Source organism: Cyanidioschyzon merolae, chromosome 10 (genome assembly GCF_000091205.1).
Source record: "Cyanidioschyzon merolae strain 10D DNA, chromosome 10, complete genome".
NCBI lineage: Eukaryota > Rhodophyta > Bangiophyceae > Cyanidiales > Cyanidiaceae > Cyanidioschyzon > Cyanidioschyzon merolae.
The window spans coordinates 519,069-531,502 of record NC_010136.1 but is presented as its reverse complement, the minus strand read 5'-3'; the positions used below and the strand labels follow the sequence as shown (position 1 = coordinate 531,502).

At 55.0% G+C, this 12,434-nt stretch overlaps 3 protein-coding genes and 1 non-coding gene across 4 annotated transcripts, besides 3 other annotated features; 3 read left to right on the top strand and 1 right to left on the bottom strand.

Moving 5' to 3' along the window:
- Positions 1–171: 171 nt before the first annotated feature.
- Positions 172–2,442, top strand: CYME_CMJ196C (hypothetical protein; the record flags this gene model as incomplete). Its single annotated transcript, XM_005534864.1, has 1 exon — positions 172–2,442. One exon carries the CDS (start codon positions 172–174, stop codon positions 2,440–2,442), a length of 2,271 nt encoding a protein of 756 aa, XP_005534921.1.
- Positions 2,443–2,762: 320 nt separating this feature from the next.
- CYME_CMJ195C (similar to outward rectifying potassium channel KCO) lies at positions 2,763–4,583 on the bottom strand (the record flags this gene model as incomplete). Its single annotated transcript, XM_005534863.1, has 1 exon — positions 2,763–4,583. One exon carries the CDS (start codon positions 4,581–4,583, stop codon positions 2,763–2,765), a length of 1,821 nt encoding a protein of 606 aa, XP_005534920.1.
- A 208-nt stretch (positions 4,584–4,791) lies between these two features.
- Positions 4,792–7,217, top strand: CYME_CMJ194T. Its single transcript, XR_002461357.1, has one exon. It is a non-coding gene; the product is annotated as a hypothetical transcript (transcript).
- Positions 5,701–7,094: a sequence feature (possible transcribed region).
- Positions 6,835–9,583: a sequence feature (repetitive element).
- Positions 9,584–9,688: 105 nt separating this feature from the next.
- On the top strand, positions 9,689–11,221 carry CYME_CMJ191C (tryptophan synthase beta chain; the record flags this gene model as incomplete). Its single annotated transcript, XM_005534862.1, has 1 exon — positions 9,689–11,221. One exon carries the CDS (start codon positions 9,689–9,691, stop codon positions 11,219–11,221), a length of 1,533 nt encoding a protein of 510 aa, XP_005534919.1.
- A 338-nt stretch (positions 11,222–11,559) lies between these two features.
- Positions 11,560–12,434: part of a sequence feature (possible transcribed region) that runs on past the window's edge.

The following is a 12,434-nucleotide window of genomic DNA, read 5'->3' as shown; positions in this document are numbered from 1 at the left end:
GTACTCCGGTGTAAACTGCGCGGTGGAAAAATCTAGCCGAGTGCCACTTGGCTCTGGGCACCTGTGCTTCGTGGAAGCGACCTTGGCGCTGGGGCCAGCCAAACAGCAATCAAAGTGCAACCGCTACACGCTTAGGAAGCGTTTTCAAGAATTCTAGTGCGTGCCTGGGTGATGGTCCCGGCGGCGGTGGGCTCTAGACTGCTCCAGCCGCACTCCACGGAAGACGTTGTTGTGGCGGAGGTTCGGAGAGAAGACACGTCGTTTTTCGCCGTCGTCTCAGAGGACGGCAGCAACCACAGTAGCAATAGCATTGATGACACTGTGTTGGCTAACGGCTCCGGAACGAGTCGTGCTCTAGAGCCGATTCCGGGTCAAAGTGTCGCGCAGAGGGGCTCCCCGGTCACGTCCCAGCAGTTTCGCTGCAGCGCAGGACAGCATACCCCCTGTTCGCCTGTCTTAAGCACGCAGCTAACACTGAAAAATGGCTATGTGATTGCGCTTCAGAGCAACCGTGATCCCTCAGGAGGCATCAAACTTTGCTTGCTGGTGAAGGACCCGTCCGAACAGCTAGAGGCAGCATTAGACACGCCCGAGCCCTCAAGTCAAGAATCTGGGTACTCTGCAGAGCTGGGTGCTCTCGAACCCCTAGACACGAGTCTCTGGAGTGTTCCACTGTCTGAAGAGACATTTACTGGGAAGTATATGATGAATACATGGGGAATAGCTTGCGTGATCCTCTGGAACAATTCAATCCTTCAGTTACTACAATTTGAGTACCACTCCGACAAAAGGAAGCTTTATCTGCGGCGTCAACGGAATGCTGCGCTCAGGCCCGCAAAACCGAACACATCACAAACACCGTCTGGAGCACAGCGTCCAGCCGAGCGGAACCGCGCTGGTAAACGACGACAATCGGACTGCGCTCCTGCAGCGAACACTGGAGGTACGGATACAGTTTTGGAGCATGAGAACCGGAAATCTGCATCCTGGATAGGATTGTTTGCGGTGGGTATCGCCAACACACCATTCTGTGTCGTCGTGGTAGCAGAAGCGCCTGCTCCGGTCATTGTTCCTGGACAGCAGAAAGTTGGCCTGCGTCGCAAGTTACGAAGCAATCAGTGTACTGTTGGTGACCTGGAAGCTACCGCCAAGCACTGGAAGCGCCACCTGCAACTCTGGGACGTAGAGTTTGGGCAGAGACACCAGCTTCTACGCATTGAAACAGACGAATCAGAACAGCATGGGACGTTCTCTACACATTCGCCGGTACTCGCGAAACAGTACCCCGCGTGGGTCAGCTACGAAGCGGATACCGCCAAACTGTCGATCGGCTGGGGCGAGGAAGTGCCGTCTACTGGCGTCCATTGCTGGCTGGTTTCGCTCCATGCAACGCTGCCATCAACGCTGCGAATGGCGGATATGCTTCGGCTCCTGCGTGACCACGACTCGGGAGCGCTGCCGTCTGGCCCCGCGGTGAGTCTGCAGGCTGGACAAGCGCGTCTGCCTGCGCAGTCTAAGGCCAACCGAGTCGCCGCTGGCAAGCTGGATACGCAACGGGTGCACCAGTCCAGTGAGGCGCCTTCCGTCGAAGCGCTTTGCCAACAGGAAGAGGCGTTGCTCGCAGCGATCCAGATCGGATCGTGGGAACTCTGGGTCAAAGCTTTACAGAACTTTCCCACATACAGGGATGCCACCGGAAGCGGCGCACTTGCCGACAGCCCTCAGGGTATCGTATTGCGATCCGCAACGCATGCCGCTACGGAACCACCAGACCATTCAGGGTCCGCGTTTTCGTTGAGAGAGCACTTGCTCCACTTGAATGCGCGCCTGCGTGAAAAGTACATCGAGAATGCTATGGCGGTGGCATCTTCGCACGGTATCTTGCAGGAACAGCGGGCATGTCTTCGCGTGCAGTACAAAGACCTGCGCGCGGCCTTTCCCGAGGCCAGCTCCATGCCCGCCCTCAGTGATTTGATCCCTTTCATTCCACTGGGTTGTCACTGCACCAATATGCCTGTAGGGGAGCAGATTGGCCTTCTGCTTCATCATTTGCGACACAAGCAGTCCGCAGACAGCAACGCAAAGCACCCAGGCGCCACAGGGAGGCTGGTGAACTCGCTCTACGCCTATCCGCGACCAAGCAGCTCAGATACGCGAAACGTTCTGCGACAACTTCCTCTGCGAGACGTGTGCTGCATCCTGACGGACGTTTCGGAGCGCTTGGAGCGCGTCCATGCCGGTCTTGAGGGTGCTGCTTCGGCGGCACTGGACGGTGCCTTGGATTTAAGTGTTTGTCTGATCGATTTACATTGGCGAGAACTGGTACTCGGCGAGACCGGCGCCCTTTTCCGCTTTGCCAATGCGGTATGCAGGCTGAAAGCGGGTCTCGATCACGCGGAGCGTCTCTGCGGTCTGCTTGATCAATGGCTGCAGGCCGCTTGAGGCCACGATGCCTAGCGGTGCCTCCTGCCTCGAATTCTGACCGCACGCTCCACGCCCGATGGTGCTGGATGGTCATATGGGTGAACGGGCGCGTTTAGCACCGACCCTGTTGCACGCCGTTCTCACATGCAATTCTCGATATCTTGGGTGCTGCTGCCGCTGCTGCCGGTGCCGCGGTCGCGACGCTCGACTTCAGGCGCTGCATTCATCAGACAGCTGGTGCAAGTGCGCTGGATCGTAGGGCGTTGCCGTCCGCTCTTGCCGAAAGCGAGGAGCGCACGCACGCTCGCTTGTCGCTATGGTAGACTGCGGATCCAGCTCTACATCTTCTCGAAACATTGCTCAAATTCCCGCCGAATAGCGCTCAGGCGCTCAACTGAAATGCGACCTTCGGTGAGCAGCTTCCACTCAAGAAACTCAGCCCAGGTCAAGGTCTCCTCGTCAGGCAATGGCTCCGCTTTGTCGCCATCTTCACCGGTACGCTGACTTGGATCTGGTGTTGTAGCGGATGCCAGGCCAGCTTCCGAAAGCGGCCGCCAAAGCGGCGTCTCTAGAAGCTCTGCGTGCTGCTTCCTCATCTGGGCCTTCCATGCCAGCGCTGCCGCGTTGTCGTGAATATCGCAGCGTCGTGCTATCTGCTGCAGTTTCTTCCGCAGACGTAGACGGGTGGTCACGAGACGTCGAACTTGCTCGCGTTCGTATCGGTCGACGAAGAAATTCGCCACTCGTCCTAGGGTTAACGCATACACCGCGACACCGCTGAGCAGAAAGACAGTGCAGAACAGCCTCGAAACGGGGTCGCTGGACGGCGGCGGACTGATCCCCAAAGTGCTCAAACTGCTCACCGAAAAGAGTAACGCATCAGCAAACGGCAAGTGCTCGTGAATCATTCCGAAAGCGGTACCTGAACCAATCCACAGCCATAAAATGGAATAAGAGGAGATGACGTTTCCCAACGGGGTATTCAGGAACGCGGCACCAACCGCAGAGAGCTCGCGTACAAGTAGGTCTATCCCGCGTGGCGCGTCCATGGCATCGTCGCTGAAACTGCTCAGCGCATTTTCTGCAGCATTGGAGAGTCGTCTTCCCGCGCGTTTTGCATAGGAAGAAAGAACCTTATGAATGCCCCGGGTAAAGCTCACCGCATCACTAAACAGCGATACCGCCCAGCCAGCAACGCCGGAACCCGCATTCGTCTCCCAGGCACCGTCGTTGTTTTCGTCATCCATCGTTACGCGCAGTTTGTTGGATTCATCAGCAAACTGTTGTATCAGTCGTTCTTGCTTCATCAATGCTCCTTGGACAAAAAGCGCTAGTGCTCCACCAAGCAGCAGGTTTCCAGCAAGTACAAAAGCTGCCGTGAACAGACGGGAGATCTCCTTCGTCGGCTGGATATCCCCGTAGCCCACATTCAACCCAGCCTGCACGACAAAGTAGAGGGCATCGAGTGGCGACCACGATTCCACTGTAGAGTAGAATAGTGTGCCAATTGTAAGATACATTGCGACGAATGTGGCCGCGATCACCGTCGTTGAGGGCCCTGGCTGCTCCTCAAACTGCTCCACCGCTACCTCGGATACACTTCGCGGACGCTGGGGCTCGGTTCCCTCTTTCACACTACTGTCGTTGCCGCTGCGAGTTGTAGCTGAACGATTGCGAATGGTCGCGCGGGAAGAGGACTCTTGCTGCGCTCGCAGATCGTTGTCGTTTGCACTTGCGTACAGTGGCACGAATAGCGTTCGACGAGAAGCAGCTAGCGTTCGTTCTCGCCCGGGTAAAGTGCTCCTGCGTGCAGGTCGTGCCCTCTTAAGCAGTCCTTGTCGCCTACAACTTGGTTCTCGCAGCGCTTGCGTCGTATGCCTTGGTGCTTGAAAGACGCTCGTGATCCCCGAAAGCGTGGTTTGAAACGCCACCACACGACAGGACGCTGCAGGCTTCTGACCGCTCCCGCTAAAAAAAAGTGACAAGCGTCCCCATAACACGTCGGCTCGCCGAGAAACGTGTTCGTCGTTGAAGGTAAGGCTTTTCCGCACTTGTTTATTCATGAGAACTAGGAAACTAGCAGAAATGCCGGGTTGAGCATCGCGTTCCAAACGAGGTACCGTTGTCCCGGTGCTCGTTTTCCGTGAAGCTTGTCGCATGAAAACCAATTAATTCAACCGTCCCAATTCTTACCCACGCTTGGTTTCCAAGCAGTCCCTTCAAGTACCTGATGTGCTACGTGTGCGGTAAACTTTAGCGCACACACGCACACCTACGCTGTTGCCAGAGCGGAAGCACAGCTGGCTGCAGTGCAACTGACGCAGGTTGCATGCCCGCGGCCGCCTAAGCGAAACTGCTGTTGCTGGCATCGGTCGACCCTGCCGCATGTGTTGCAGTCACGGTGCTTTGCAAGTCGTTGGAAGATAGCCATCCCTGATCGCGGCTCTTGTGATTGCACACGGAGCAGCCTCCGTTGCTACGTATGTCTACAGGCAAGTGGTGTGACGAATCGACGCGAAAACGTAAAAACCACCAGCTCCTCTGATTCGTTACGCTTGCAATCGTTTGAAGAGCAACATCAACTGCGGCGTGTGCTGATTTGAAACGAGTGTTGCCAGTCGAGTTTTGAACCTTTCACCTGGTTCTCGCAATATCTCTTAGTTGGCAGCTGCGTTGGGATCGGTAGCGAGGCCTTGGACCTCGTCACCCAGACGCTAGCTGGCTTTTTTTCTTTGCGCTGCCTCGGTCATTCTTGCAGGGTTCGTCGACGTCTCTTTTCTGAAAAGTGATGTAAGCTGCGCAGCGCTCGCCGAGTCGTACTGGAACGCACCTTATACCGAACAAGTGTTCGACAGGAGTTCACCATAACGTTCGCTATCTCAGCTAGAATGGCACGGATCTTCCCCGCTATCTCAGCAGCATCCGACGTCAGAGCAATGCAAGTGTTTCACACTGCAATTGAGCAGCGTTGCTGGAACAATCAAGCTCCGATGCAATCGGGTAACTACAGAGCTGAGGCCGACAGAACGTACAAATGGCCGCAGAGAGTGTTGGAGACACTCTTTTGCGGGCACACCTGCATATGCGGATTTGGACAAGCGCTTGGATTCCTTCGATCGTTCGTCAGCAAGCGCTGTGTCTGGGCACGTGCTCTGGAATAGGCCACCCCAGGATATGGCATGCAAAATGGCGACGGCAAAGAAGAACGAATATCCCCACCATGTCATTACGTGAATCGAGACGCTAACAAACCCACAGACATGCGCCGTGATAACAATTTACGACCAAGACTTACGGTACAAGCGAAATCACCGTAGCAACGCTCGTGATCCATTCGAATACAGGCGGCTGAGGCAATCAGCCAAGTGAAACGCGAACAGCTGCCGCAGCGCTAGCGTGCGCTTGATGCTGATACAAGGCCGCTGCATCGAACCAGATTTCCTCGGATGCATCACCAAAGTTGGCAGACAGCAAATGAGCCTCAGCTCTCGTCGGGAAGCTTACGTTCCCCACCAGTGCGGACCAAACAAGCGCAGCCGGGTTTTCCTCGAAAGAAGAACGCCTTTGCCCTGAGATACACCGAGCGCCGACCTCACTTCAAACGTCAGATTGTGATGCGAGGGCGTTGCGCTGCCTCTCAAGGCACCGGCTCGAGCACGTTTAACCTTGTGCCACGAGCAACATTTCGGAAAGTCGCGAATACGTTTGCAGATTCGTGTCTCTGGCATTGAAACTACAGTTCTTGACATCCCTGATGAAGAACGTACGAAACATACAAGTCGGAATCCGGTGAGTATATCTCATATACAACTAGGGTAACGACGTCGTCGTTGGTGCACGCTACAACGTACACGTCATCTGTGGGTATGCGTGCACGCCGAGTCGTCCGAGGCCGCAGCGCCGAAGTCGATGCGTAACAGCTTGCGTGCACTGTCGTGCCTGGTGCGAACGCACGCATCCCGTTCGTGACACATGGTACAGCAGCGCGCTTCTCGGTGCCGCGTTGCAAACGACTGAGGCACAGCGGCCGAGCCTCGGTGCCAACGACAAGCATCGTTGACAAGGAGCCGAGCGCTGTACCAAAGTCCATGAACTCGAATCAGCTGTTGCTCCCGGATAGCCACAGAATGGCGGCGTTCGCTTCCGCAGCGCGTTCCAGAGCATGTATGAGCCGATCTGCGTATTGCCCGAGCTCAGTGGGAAAATGAAACACGTTCGTCATGAACCCAGCTGCGCGTACCTGGCTGGTCTCAGTAGCACACTGGTGCACGCGTGAACAAGTTCACGTTACATATGCGAACGGCTAGCTGCGAGAAGGCTCCTCTGGATAGCAGTGTCGGACAAGCCGGTACCTTGGACGCATAGAGGCAGAAAAAAGCATGCCGCAGGCATACCAGCATGCACCACAAGCGCCTCGGTTCGACGCCCTCAGCGGTACGGCAGCGCCGTCCTGTCTCCGTGCAGCATCTGCTTCAGCGGTATACGCGCTACGGCGGGTGCTCACGGTAGGCACTCGGCACACGACAGAACGTATGAAACGACCAGAATATCCGAGATGAAGTATGGGTAATGGAACTTGGATGTAGTTGCTTCATCATGGACGCTTTCCCGAAAGCCATTATCCATTCCGAATTCTGGGATCCATGGTCAATGTCAACGTTTTGTCATCTGAAAGAATAATCGCGCTCGGTGAGCGCACCTGGGAGATCAGGCAGTCAACTGACGCTATGCGCATGTCGCCGGTGAAGGGAAACGCGATCTTGATCTCTAGCTTGTAGCCCTAAGGTAAAAGATGTATTTCCGTTGACTTCATATCCAAGTACAGTTTTCAGTTCATTTGTGTTTCAAACTTCGAACAAGTCTTGTCAAGTGTTTTTTCGCAATACATAACAGAAGGCTTCAAAGGGCGTTCTTTCTCGAAAAAACGAAAAAAATCGTGGACTTGCTATGAAAAAGCAAGTCGACGATCCTGCAGGCCCATGGTCGCCGGCTGCCAGAAAAAACAAAAAACATTGCCTAGTCCAGAAGAAAAGGAAGAGAAGAAGGACCGAAGAGGGAGGCCCAACATCGAAGGCGGCAAGAGAGACAACTGTAGGACGAGATGGTGGTGAAAGCCTTTCTCCTGAATCAAATCAAGGATCCCTACAGGGAAAAGTTGCGAGACGCTATCAAAAAACGTGTCGACTCGTACTCCACGAGTATTGTCAGGGCGTCGTCAGGACTGATACAGTTGGCGAGGGAGATAGACGAAGACGTGGCGCACATGGAAACAGTCGAGGTCCCGGATGAGGTTTTCGACATGACCTTTATTCGCCGCCTGATGCTTGGTACAGAGAAAGCGCGGAGGGAAAATGAGCGGGTTCACGGCCTCCACGAAAAACATCCCATTTACACCTTTGAGTTTACTCGATACAAGGGTGACGGGGGTATGTACGACTATGGGGCAATGGAGTAACTCACGAACCTGAGGAACCATTTGACTATGAACCCGGAGCGTTTCATGATACGCGCCGTGTTTGCGCTATACCCGGGCCTGTCTCGCAAAGGAGTATGGGCGATTACCAATGGCATCACCAACGATCGAAAGTATGAAGATGAGATCGAATTTGTCCACAAGAAGACGCCACGCAGGAGCACGAATGAAGCTTCTGTAATCCACGCGGCTATACAAGAGCACCGTGCATTCTTGGGGCTGGCGAATCCCGCAGCAAAGATATCAGAGTTGAAAAAAGATACGGAAAGATACTATCGCCTCATTCTGCGGTATTTCGTATTTCTGGACCGAGAGCTCGAACGCCAGGCAGAGGTGAAGCTGAGTGAGGAAAAATGAAGAATGGGAGAGATGGAAGGCTGTCCTAATGGGGAAGCGCTTCAACGTCGTTCCGTTGTGCAACATCAAGTCACACTTTGTGACTATCGACTCCGCTGTCCTTTACAGAATCATGAAGGAGATCAGTCCGGAGTTCAATGTTAGCAGGGAGGAATTCACCGGCGAAAACCGGGAGACGTACGGGAAGAATATCTTCGATTTCAAACGTCTCAAAATGAACAAGCAAACGTAGTTCACTGGGATAATCGAAACCGATGAAGTAGCTATGTGTGTACTCTATCGGCGGTTGAAGAGAGATCGTCCTGGCCCGTCCTCGATATTGTCCTTGGTGAAGCATGAAGATAAGAAGGACGCGGATCCTGCGACGCAGGAGGTAGAGGATAATGACTTTGTCATTGGCGCGGACCCCGGAAACACAAATATCATAGCCGTCGCTGTACCCAAGCGTGCAGAAAATGGCATTGACGGCAAGCTACGTCAGAAAGACATGCGTCTTTTGAGGTTCTCGAGAGCGAGATACTATCGAGAATCGGGAATCATGAATGCAAGAAAAATTGAGACGTGGACTGCAGGACTGAGGGATCACCTGGAAGCTATGAGAGAGATCACGAGCCGAGGAGCGGACTTTCAAGCCTTTCGGAAATTCATGGAAGTTCTCGTTGCTCATTGGGGTGCACTGTGGGAGGAGTATACAAAGCCTCGGTGGGCTCGTCTGCGAATGAATTTGTATTGTGGGAAGCAGCGGGCGTTTGCCAACTTTTTCAATCAGTTGAGCGCCTTGAAGGAGGATGAACGTCAGAGGCTCTCAGTAGCGTATGGGGCAGGGCGATGGAAGACCCAAAAAGGGACTGCGCCAGCTCCAACGACAAGAACGTACAAGGAGTGCGCACGGCGTTTTGTTACGATACCTGTAGATGAGTTCCGAACAACGTTTACGCACCATGTGTTGGGGTGTACACTTCAGAGGGTCGAGATAGAAAAATGCCAGCCGAGCCCTGCGGATATGAAAAAGTACGGAGCGATGACGGAAGAGCAAATAGAAAGGAAGGCCAACGTTCGAGGACTACTTTCATGGTAAGTACCAAAAATGGCGAGAAACGTATGTAGTTTGTGAACCGCGACTTCAATGCCGCCGTCAGTATACGGGGATGTGCAGTGCAGGAGAAAAGACCTCCAGAATGGACAAGAAGGAATTTAGTTGGACAATGCTTTCAAGTTGAATTATATGAGAAGAAGTTGGAAGCAGTAGTAGGTGGCAGGTCCAAAAAGACGCGGAGGCGTCTGCACGTCAGTTCGAGACGATTTGGCTCGGACGCGTTCACCGCCATTCTTCCACACTACCGGCGACGTTCGACGCTGAGGGCGTTCTTTGTTTTTCAGCTGACACTGGATTTTTTGCACTGTACCTAGTAGGAACGAAACGGATATCCAACAATGCTAAACTGCACAGCGTTTGTCGCACCACTATCAAACACGACTAGCTTCTTTCTTGCGAAAGAACGCTTCACGCGAAACAGCGGTCGTAGCGTGGACAACAGGCGCACGCTTGGACGACGTGCGCGTTCGCAAAACCCCGCTGCCCGTACCGTGTTCTTGCCTAGCATGCTCATGACACCGGAACGTTCCGTGGCTGCGGACAATGCGACCGAAAACGTCGTTCCCGAGGAGATCGAGCATGGAGAACGCGTGACAGACCTGCGCGGCCGCATTGGACGCTACCGGTCGAGCGTGCCGGACGCGCGTGGCAAGTTCGGGCCTTTTGGCGGTAAGTTTGTGCCAGAGACCCTTATATCGTGTCTTGAAGAGCTGGAAGAAGCTTACAAAAAGGTCTCAAAAGATCCGACATTTCAACAGGAGCTAGCACAACAGCTTCGAGACTTTGCTGGTCGACCGACGCCGCTCTATTTTGCCGAGCGTCTCACGGCTCACTTTGCGCGTCCGGATGGATCTGGTATGCAAATCTACCTGAAACGAGAAGATCTCCTGCATACAGGTGCCCATAAGATCAATAACGCACTCGGTCAAGTGTTGCTAGCGCGACGCATGGGCAGGACCCGCATCATCGCGGAGACGGGCGCGGGCCAACATGGTGTTGCCACCGCCACCGTGTGTGCACGCTTCGGACTGCCTTGCGTTGTGTACATGGGTGCCCGCGACATGGAACGTCAGAAGCTGAATGTGTTTCGGATGCGTTTGCTAGGCGCCGAAGTGCGACCCGTACACACCGGGACGGCAACGTTGAAGGATGCGCTGTCGGATGCCATCCGCGACTGGGTGACAAACCCAAGCACGACGCATTATGTGGTCGGCAGCGTAGCCGGACCTCACCCGTACCCAGCCATGGTGCGCGATTTCCACTACGTGATCGGTGAGGAAGTATACCAGCAAGTGCAAGAGCGGCACGGCCCTGGTCGATTGCCGGACATCTTGGTGGCCTGCGTCGGCGGCGGCAGCAATGCTATCGGTCTCTTCCGCCGCTTTGTGGACGAACCCAGTGTGCGTTTTATTGGGGTGGAGGCTGCAGGTCGAGGCCTCGATACACACGAACACGCTGCCACACTGACAAAGGGCTCGGTCGGCGTCCTCCACGGCAGCATGTCCTACTTGCTCCAGGACGACGATGGACAGATCGTAGAGGCGCACTCCATAAGCGCGGGTCTCGATTACCCAGGCGTCGGCCCTGAGCATGCCTTTATGCGCGACACTGGGCGAGCAGAGTACCTCTCGGTGACAGACGAAGAGGCTTTGGATGCTTTTCAGTTGGTCTCGGGACTGGAGGGCATCCTACCCGCGCTCGAGACGAGCCATGCGTTTGCAGCGCTGAAACGCATCAACGATACGATTCCCGCAGGAGCGCGCCCGATCGTTGTTGTGAATTGTTCCGGTCGAGGAGACAAGGATGTGAACACCGTTATCACGGCACTGAAAGAGCGAAACAGCCCGCTGGTGAGCGGCCTAGATATTTAAAGCGCCCTTCTGCTTTTATCGCAGTGCAAAAAGCACCAAATCTGCATCTTGCCAAGCTTGCGTGTGTATTCCGCTCGAAGACGCTTTGCGCCGCTCAGCGGTACAAGCGCGAGTCACTCGAGCGCCTTGAACTTGGAAACTAGGTGCAACTGCTGCTGCACGTCAGTGTGGCGCACGACTCTAACGTGGAAGCTTCGTGGACGTAGGGAACGCTTCTACCTACCGTTGAACTCGGTCGTGCATGGAAACAAACGAGTCCCTAGCGGCTTCATGTCAACCAAGTCCAAGTGCGCGTTGCGTCTGCTGCGTGCAGCAGCAGCAGCGGAAACTTGCTGTGCACAGTGAGACTCGGACACGAACGACGCTTCGCAAGCCCTCTGAACCTTCGAAAACGCACTCCTCCCGCTTTACTGTTTAAACGCAGTCTATAAACCGGGAGCTTTCGTGCACCTCCCCAAGTTTACGGAAAGGTGCCTGCAGCAACACCGTGGCTTCTGCAGTGCGCCTGCCTGCTGCACCGGTTCCGAAACGAAAGAACGTGCTGGCAGCGCACAGAGACCTGCGCTGTCTTGACTTGTAGGTCTGTTCTCGTCTTGCCTTTGCGTATGGACCCGAAAGCCAAGAACTTTCCCGAGACGGCGACATCAGGTGCACTCACACCCGCGCTATGGATGGGTATCATAACTGCCCTGCTCCTACTGGCGATCCTGGTCCCGGGAATGTTGTGTCTGGTTCGGCTGCAGACACCACGTGGCTTGGACCCGGGCGCTGAGAGCACGCTCACCCGTCACCGCAAGAAAGTGAACTGAACCAGTTCAGGTCGGCTTCGGGGAACGTTCGGCTACCAGAGTGAAGCGCTTGCGTCTGAAGCGCTCATCGGCAGGCGCAGCAGGTTTCGGCGCTTGGGATCACCTGGTGACGTTGCAAGCACGTCGAACAGCGCCTTGCACTGCGTCATCGCTACCATCAAGTCTTCTCTATTCGAACTCGGAGCGTATTCGTCTTGAGTCAGCGCCGTGCACGTTACCGTTGCCGCAGTCGCGTCTTCTTTCTGACCTTGGAACCGTGCCCGGGAGCGAGAGCGCTTCGACGCTCCGGCTCTCGCGGGACGACGACGTTTCCATGGAACTTCCGTTTCCGACCAGTGAGCCGACAACTCAACGCGGGCCCGTCCTCGTATGGCAGCTGCATGCCGCAGCGCCGTGTGTGTTGC